The sequence below is a fragment of the Bremia lactucae genome, linkage group LG10 (genome assembly GCF_004359215.1).
Source record: "Bremia lactucae strain SF5 linkage group LG10, whole genome shotgun sequence".
NCBI classification, from domain to species: Eukaryota; Oomycota; class Peronosporomycetes; order Peronosporales; family Peronosporaceae; genus Bremia; species Bremia lactucae.
The window spans coordinates 4,559,590-4,567,879 of NC_090619.1; the positions used below are offsets into that span (position 1 = coordinate 4,559,590).

At 44.3% G+C, this 8,290-nt stretch overlaps 3 protein-coding genes across 3 annotated transcripts; 2 read left to right on the top strand and 1 right to left on the bottom strand.

Annotated features, from left to right (window-relative positions):
* Positions 1-1,456: 1,456 nt before the first annotated feature.
* Positions 1,457-1,843, top strand: CCR75_007787 (uncharacterized protein; the record flags this gene model as incomplete). Its single annotated transcript, XM_067965844.1, has 1 exon — positions 1,457-1,843. The coding sequence occupies one exon, from the start codon at positions 1,457-1,459 to the stop codon at positions 1,841-1,843; it is 387 nt and encodes a 128-aa protein (XP_067818989.1).
* A 2,336-nt stretch (positions 1,844-4,179) lies between these two features.
* Positions 4,180-5,769, top strand: CCR75_007788 (uncharacterized protein). The gene is made up of 3 exons (XM_067965845.1): positions 4,180-4,559; positions 4,618-5,094; positions 5,170-5,769. Exons 1-3 carry the CDS (start codon positions 4,181-4,183, stop codon positions 5,337-5,339), a joined length of 1,026 nt encoding a protein of 341 aa, XP_067818991.1. The 5' UTR covers position 4,180; the 3' UTR covers positions 5,340-5,769.
* Positions 5,488-7,481, bottom strand: CCR75_007789 (uncharacterized protein; the record flags this gene model as incomplete). The annotated part of the gene is made up of 2 exons (XM_067965846.1): positions 5,488-7,371; positions 7,443-7,481. The coding sequence occupies 2 exons, from the start codon at positions 7,479-7,481 to the stop codon at positions 5,488-5,490; spliced, it is 1,923 nt and encodes a 640-aa protein (XP_067818990.1).
* Between the last annotated feature and the right edge of the window lie 809 nt (positions 7,482-8,290).

Below are 8,290 nucleotides of genomic sequence, written 5' to 3' on the forward strand. Positions count from 1 at the left end.
TCTTGATCAAGCAGACTCGCTGTATCGACGACGTTGTAAATAGGTTCAGCCAACGAGTGGCCAACATTGCCGACAATCCGTGCGTATTAGATGTAACGCTATCGTCATCGCAGTCGCCTACTACGGAAAATGAAAGTTCGGTCATGCGCTCGAAGCCATACCGCTCTTTGATTCGATGTCTTCTGAACATTATGACTTGTGCCCGCCCCCCCCCGTCGTTGCGTACGTGGTCACTCAACTGTCACGCGTTCCGGAGAACCCCGGACTACAGCATTGGAGTGCAGCAATTTGTGTGCTGCGCTACTTGAGTACTCAGCGCCAAATCGGAATCGTCTACCGAGGCGTACTTGGATGCATATTACGGTCGAAACAACGATGATAGACGGTCGGCTTCAGGGGTTATGATAATGATTGCAAGCGCCCCAGTAATATTCAAGTACAATCTCCAGCCGACAGTGTTCTCAGCTCGGCGGGCGGCTGAGGATATAGCTGTTAGCCTATGCACACAAGAAGTCTAGGACGCGAGTAATGTTGAAAGACATAGGTCACGAGCAAGTAGGAGGTACAGGACAACCAAGGAGCGATTGCTTTGGCTAGCAACGCCGGATACCACGCTAGGACAAAGCATGGGGATATAAGGCACCACTTCATTCGAGACAATGTGCAGCAACTATTCCAGGACACCGAATACATCGACACTTAGAAACAACTCGCAGACATGTTGAAAAATGCACTGGGGCTAAGCATCTCAGTACTTGCTATAAGCGAGTGGCTTCGGTTCCAAGCACAGTATGTTTTAGCTGGGAGTGTTGGTATTGCACCGCTAAACATTAAGGTAACGTGTTTTGGGACAAATGAAAATAGCTCAGTTGAAAGGTTGTCAATATTGTAATATAGACTTAGTGACTTCTCGAACTACCTAGCTAAGCGTAATTTACTGACCATTATAATTATTAAAATACAAACTTTTTTTTTGCGTGAAGGATTTTCGTGGGTAGTTGAATGACTGTGAGATGCGCATTCGTGTTTCTTGTTGTCATTTTGTTGAAAGTCCGCGTTCGTACTTGAAAATTCACTCAGGTTTTCACTTGAGCAATAATTATTGAGTTGCTGGACGTTGTGTGGTTGTTTTTTTAGTTGTAGGAAGTGTACGTCCGAGCTCCAACCCCGCCTCGTACAAAATTTGATTTTTTTAAAAAAAGCTGATTTAGTGCGGAGCTTGTCACTGGACTCGAATCAACGGACTGGAATGTAACCGACTGACCCATTTGCGGATCCGGGAACATATGAGCCTTGAGAAGAGTTCTGTAGCTAGCACGGTAACCGAAAAGCGCCAAAACTGCAGCGACTAGAAAAGGCCCAAAAAGAAAAAGGGGTACGCGAACCTCGAAAGGACGTATAGATTAGGAGCGCATTACCTGCCACTCTAAGACTTAATCTCTTACTCGAAAATAGCATGCACCTCGATCCTGCGAATACACTTTATCATCTTACGCCACTTTTGGTCACCGATAGCGGAATCAACTCTATCTTCCCGCACAACAACATCTTCAACCTTGGTTACCTGCATCACGAAGCAGTGCGCTCTCATGTTGCGCTTGAACGCGCCAACGATGTACATACCGGGGCGCAGCAACCGCACACCATTGGTGTTGTGCAGCACGCGAGATACGATTGCCATCGGTCCGGCACCATCTCTATCAAAAAAATTGTTTTGAGAGTTCTCATGTTGATGATGATTCCGCAGGAGGCAGCGTTCTTGGAGAAATATCGTATGATGTCGCTTGTCTTGACGAAGCTTTCACCAAGAGGTGTCCTTGATATGGCTGCTATCGCCTTATAGGCTGCCCATATTTCGGAAAGCTGCGCGCTTTAGTTCAGGTGCCCCGAAAGCTTGAGTGCCATCTGTAGCGAGTGCGGGACACACGATTTGTCATTGCCGCCAGCAACCGCTCCGGAAATGAAAATAGCTCAAGTGGTTAAGACGTACGCCCCTTCCATCTTTTTATTCCCTCTTTAAGTTATCATTCGTCACAATTGTTTTTACTTAGCGTAATTACCAACCTACATGGACCAATTAATGAGGCTTCAAGAATGGGTGGCTCAGAGTAATGCTAAACGGGTTTAACTAAATAAAACTTACTTCGAATTTTGTCCTAGTGAGACCCAACTGTGTGTACCACTTAGAGTGGGAACCACACTAACTAGCCACCGAACGCTCAAGCTCGCTCACAAGTAAGACAACCTTTTGTGATCGAGCGCTTCCCACTATGTGTCTCGCAACCAATATCAACAAGATAACTCGCTTCGCACTATGTGGTCACGAGTACCCTTAACTTGAAATCTTGATAACACGGCAAGTGCTACTTAGTTTCGAGGAAGCCGATTATATCAGACGGTAGAGTTTGGTAGAGGGACTAGAATAGAACAGCTGTTGCTGTTGAAAGCTGATTGATAAGTGTTTGACTAAGCTACGTGCTTTACGGATTGCCCTATGGCCAACTAAAGCTTCTCTTAAACTATCTAGGTCCTATTCTAAGTACTATCATTCGCTTAGACGTGGTATCTAATCGACCAATCATAGTGTGTGTGTGTGGGAACCTCATGGTGTAGCTTACCCTATCTAGGAATATATTTTCGTTTGGAATAGTAAGTGGTATGAGTATGTTTTGAGCCAATCACATTTAGATCCTATATGGGAGTTTGGTGCTCCTCGACTCTTTCTAGCAACACGGTTTTCAAGAGCTACGACCTTTTGTGTAACGAGGCACTACGACTTGTACTGCTTCAGTACAAGTCCACTTCGCACTGCTTCAGTACGAGTGGTGCCAAACGTTATTTCACGTACACTAGTACGTGCAGAGGAAGACTTCTCTCTATGACAACTACCTTAAAGAGGGTAAAATTAAAACTGAATTAAATATAATTAAGTGTCTCTTGTTCTATCTTTGTAAAAGCTAACTTAATTTAAGCTTATACTAAACAGCAATTAGAATCTTATCAGTCTCTCTCTCTTTGTTTACGCTTACAGCTGATTAGTCTTCGGGATAAATAGATATAACGGCTTATACCTACTCATGGATAAGATTTCCGAGCATTACTATATAAAGTAATATTCTCCAAATATTATCTACCTTTTAGATAATATATTAATTAACAACCTTTAAGTGTTAATTTCATGTAACGATACACCCCGTTACATTTTAAAGCTTACAAAATATACCTCCTTGAAATCTGGGCCACGAAAAGTGTCGTATGATGCAGTTGCAATTACTGGTAATATTGCCATCAACGCAACTACACCACAGCCATCCTTTATTAGAAATGTTACCGACATCCGCGTTAGCTATGCACCTCTTATTTTTACAAAAAGCAAGTTCCTTATTACGTAGGCCGTTATTTCACGCTTGCGAAGGCGCAATTGTAAGAATTGCGATCATGCCTAGCAGCGCGCATTCGACGGGTTAAATTCCACCCACACCTTCCTCCAAAAATACTCCCTTGATTAAATTGAGTGTTAATGCGTGGCAACTTCCTACATTTGGCACATTCTTTATATATAAAATTGCACAGGGGGTGACGTCTTATTTTAAAGGGACCAGTGTTTTACTTTTGGAGACATATGATGACCCTCGCTAAAAGCTGTAACGACTCCAGCCTTTTAGATGCACCCTTGAACAGCCATTGGCGGTACATTTTTACGATTATGCTGAACGCAAGCCTTGATAGAGCGAATTTAATTATCTGGCATTCGAAAATTAGCGTGTCCGGTACTAACAGAACTATGAGCCTTGAATGGCTCGTCAGCTTGGCGCTCTGCGGAAGCAGGTGAAGAATTTCTTCATTATCCAGAATCGATCATTACAACAAAGGTCTGTACACAGTTGGCTTTGATGAGATCACTTGCAAAGCATAAATGTACCTTGCGGGCGGCTCAAGTTTGCGCCAAATTATAAAATGTGGTGATTAACTTAAGTTATTGTTAATCGAGACAAAATATTTCGTCTTTATGTAAAAGTTTGTGTTTTCTTAATGTTGTAAAAGCTTAATACTAGTAACAATATAACGGAAATGCAAATTTAGAGACCAAAATCTTCAATTTACTTTTTTTCTAGAACCCTTTCGAAAGTCTTTTTAAAACTTTGCTAAACGCCACAATAGAATTGAAGTGCGCAACCGCATGAGTCACCACCAAGACAACGTAGCCATGGCTACTCCCACTGCATCATCTCCTGCTTCTATTGAGACGATTAAGGTGACGATTAAGAGTGATACCATGTCATTTACGCTTGAAACGACGCCACAGGAAAGCGTGGCGGGTGTCAAGGCGGCTTACCAGGAAAGCGGGAAGAATGTCAACTTCATTTTGCTCTTGCACAAGGGTAAGGAGCTTCCAGATGAAAAGACGCTGGCTGAGCTGGGCATCACAGATGGTGACGTGCTCGTTCACATTGAGGCAGCACACCAGCCTTTTCAGCCACTGAACTATCGGTTATTAGCCGAGAGCATTAAAAACCGCCGTAAACACGAAGACACGAATATGCAAATGCTCAAAGAAGGTAAGGCCTTTTACAGAACGACTTGGCGGAGTAAGCAATACTAATTTGGTTCGTTTAGACAATATATGGGCTGCAGGATCTGATGGCACGGTGCATCGATTGGGGATGGAGAAAAGCATCGTTTCGCGCTCACAGCATAAGAGTGTTCCACTACCTTTTGGATCGAAGCATGCAGGCAAAAGCCGTGCGTTTTTTAATCAATTGTCCGTGCGTGTCAACGGCTGCAGTTTTCATGTTTTACCTAGCATGGAAGGCCGTTGGAACGGAGAGCTTATTACGGTTCCTCTGCAAGACGAAGGCAGTCAAGTGTGTTCAAGCGACCTTGTATTTCGCGACGACGAAGGTGTGTGGAGTCAGCGGCAGTCGAGGACGACAATGAGTGGATTAACATCCATGCAGCACATGTGGATCAAAGCAGTGTCAGACGGCATTCTTAAGATTGAAACCGATGATCCGACGCTACGAGACTCGGAAATTACCATGCAAGAGCTTGGTTTGAATGTCATTATCACCACGGCTACTTCGAAGCGTACAGGTACAATAGTGCTTATTTTTTTGAAATCTTATATTTTGAATTGGAAATGGTTACATGAATGATGAATTGGTGTAGGTCGCCCGTTGATGGTGGAGACAATTACAGGAATCGATAGTTCGCGGCGTTTGCGTACAATTCAGCGTTTTGACGAGTCTGGTGCTTTCCGCTCCGTGTACGTGATGAATGAGGTCCGAGTGGTCGATGCGGTGTCGGGCGCTATGGAGAAATACGACAATGTCTTTTAGAAGACCAGCCCAGAAGCGTACGTATCGTGATTAACATAGTGAACCATGTTCCCCACTCGCATTTTATCGACGTTCGTTAAAAGATATCGTTGAGTTTTGTCCAGCATCTCTTGACTTGATAAATAAATAGGAATCCTCGAGAATGAGTCTATGCTTTGCCATTTAAAACGTCCCACGAGGCCCGCTCAAACCACAGCGTAATTGGTCGTGCACAGCTATTAACATAGTAAGCTACATTTGATGGCGTCATGCCTGGATGAATTGTTGTGTTGTTAATTCGAACTAATACGTCGCCAAGAAAAACTTTTCCGCTCAGTTCGACTTCCCCTCGATGTCCAAATTCATCCACGACGAAAGAAGTGACCGCAATAAACGACCCTTGCAAGCCTAACGTTAAATATAATCGGTCGCGATACACATTAATGGCCACGAGACTATCACGTGATCGAGTAACGACGACATTATCCGCCGTATTATCGTCAACGTTCCTTGGCCGGGCAAGTTCCGCATGAGAATCAATTGGTGACATGAAGGAATTCTCAAATGCACCCACTGCATTCGGTGCTAAGAACGACAGTGCATGTAACGGGTTGTCAACGTCGCTACCTTGCGGCATCTCATTTACTAGCAGTGACGTCGTCGTCGTCAACGAGCTCGAACTTGTCCTTAAAAACGGAGCAACTTTCAACTCCTCGTTGGAATGCTTGGGTAACGTCTCGGTTCCTTGCATGCTTGCTGTAAAAGTCGGACCAGAAGAGCTCCAAGTTTCTTGCAATCCCTTTCGATACATTTCCTCGGGTGGTCCCCCTACTATCGTTCCTTGCACTCCAACACCTTGGCTCTGTGTTTGTTTCGTGGTACTATCGATTGTCGAGGTATGTAAAGCCTGCGTGGATTGAAAGAGAGGACCAGTAACCGCACCAGCCACTGAATGGTAATGAATCGGTAGCTGTTGCACAAAACCTGTCGACACTTGTGGCAAATTACCGGGTACATCATGTCGAATTGTAGCTGTAGAATTCGGTCGTTGGTGCGTTGACTGCACTGCTTGCACGACTGGCAGCGCACGAACAGCATCTGTAGAATGTGTTTGAGTAGGCTGTGGGGTCCCCTCCATGTGATTCAAAGTGGTCGGCATACAAGTACTTTGGTGTGCCACAAGATTCTTGTGATTTCGTTGCCGAATCAATTCCTTGTCTGCAATTCGTTGTAAGGCATGGGAAAACTGTTGAGCAAACTGATTCGCGGGCTTCAAGTGTCCATGCAAAGCAGTACTTGGAGATGGCAGCAGCACAAATGGCGCTTGTGTCGATAGTGGTTGCGATACCACGACGTCGGCTGTCACTTCTCGTGTCGTAGGAATAGATGTTACGGTTGAGAGAACGTAATTTGGTTGTTGCATCTTGAGCGGTTCTTGTGGACGCTGAAAACGCTGCGGCCGATATAATGTTAGAACCACAGGACGCGTTGGCTTCCGAATGAGCTCGGCGAGTTGTTTATTAGACATCCCAAGCACTCGAATTTCGTTGACAGCAAGGAGCAAATCTCCGACTTCGACGAGCCCCGTGGCTTCCATCTCGCCCATTTTCCCATTGTCAGTTTTTAAGAGCTCACGGATAAATGTTTCGTTCTTTTCATTGGTAAAAATTGAAGCATAAAGTCGCTGGCCCCATAGACTTACCCGACAAATATTCGGCAGAGAAACACTTGCGTGCTCGTCTCGTTTTCGCTTAAGCGTGCACTGTCGCATCAAATCGATGTATTCATCCGCTACTGCGGATGATTTGCTTGTTGTATTGCTTTCTTTCGTGCGTGGATCCTCCTTGGCATGCGTCTTGGCTGCCTCAGCATCTTGGAGCACTTCGTCCGCGGTGAATATGTCGACGTCGCCGTCATCAAAACTCACCTTGTAAAAGAGTCCTCCTGAGACCCAGTAGCATCCTACGACAGATCCCCAGAAACTGCGCGAGCCAAAGCTCTTGCGCACGCGAACGCCAATCAAAATATCTTCCTCGACGCCAACCACCGTGGCCTATTGATGGTTTAATACAAATGAGAATGTGATATTCCTAAAAAGAGGAATTGAGAAATGCAAAAACACACCGGCCGAATTAGCTGCGTCTGCGTTCCGACGTTTACCATGGCTTGAGTGACTAGAATGGGGTACTCTACTTCGGTGTGCACCAAGCAGCTTTTAGGCGGAATTTTACAGACTTACTTGATCTTAAAAATATTATCCCTCACCCTGTCTTCTTCACCATACACTAAGCAAGGTAATTAGGATTAGAGGGTTAGAAAGTAACGGATTGTGTGCTAATGGCTATAAACGAACAAAACTTGGTTACATGAATGGATTGATTGGACAATTTGACAATATTAACATAAGAAGATCTGAAGATATTGTCCAATAGTCTTTATTTAGTGACTTGTTTAATTAAGAAGTTTGTGCAGTGACATTCCTGTAAAATCTAATTTAGTAATTTTGAATTTTAGCACGAAAGTTGTGCTTAAATGAAATTTTAACCTTTTGCTTTCTCAAATATTCCGTCATACCGTCAAGTTTCGCGACCGTGAAACATGTCCATAAATTAAGCGCAATGATTATATCTACTTTTTATAAAGAATACTAACAGACACATATGCACAATTTTCTTCTAGAGTTATGAGTGCCGCCCCCGTCACACTTGGTAGCACGTTGTGGATCCTTTGATAGGGATGTGAGAAACCTCATATAGGTAAATAGCATGAAAGTCGCATCGTCACCGATTGCCTGCGGCGATACCGATTAAAAACTGACGGCGAGCACCTCGATATACTTCACAAAGGCAAAACTGTGCATGTCGCATTTCGCTATGCGCGTACAATCGTGCCCGCGTTGCCTTGTACGTATAGAAGATTGGCCTCTATGTTGGCGGTCTCGAGTAAAGTCGAGGTAGGCAAAATCTTTAATA

Bases quoted from the DNA above. Each gene is read 5' to 3' on its own strand.
- CCR75_007788 (XM_067965845.1), top strand. From the start codon at position 4,181: ATGAGTCACCACCAAGACAACGTAGCCATGGCTACTCCCACTGCATCA. The intron at 4,560-4,617 runs GTAAGGCCTTTT...TGGTTCGTTTAG, and splicing joins TATGCAAATGCTCAAAGAAG to ACAATATATGGGCTGCAGGA. The intron at 5,095-5,169 runs GTACAATAGTGC...GAATTGGTGTAG, and splicing joins GGCTACTTCGAAGCGTACAG to GTCGCCCGTTGATGGTGGAG.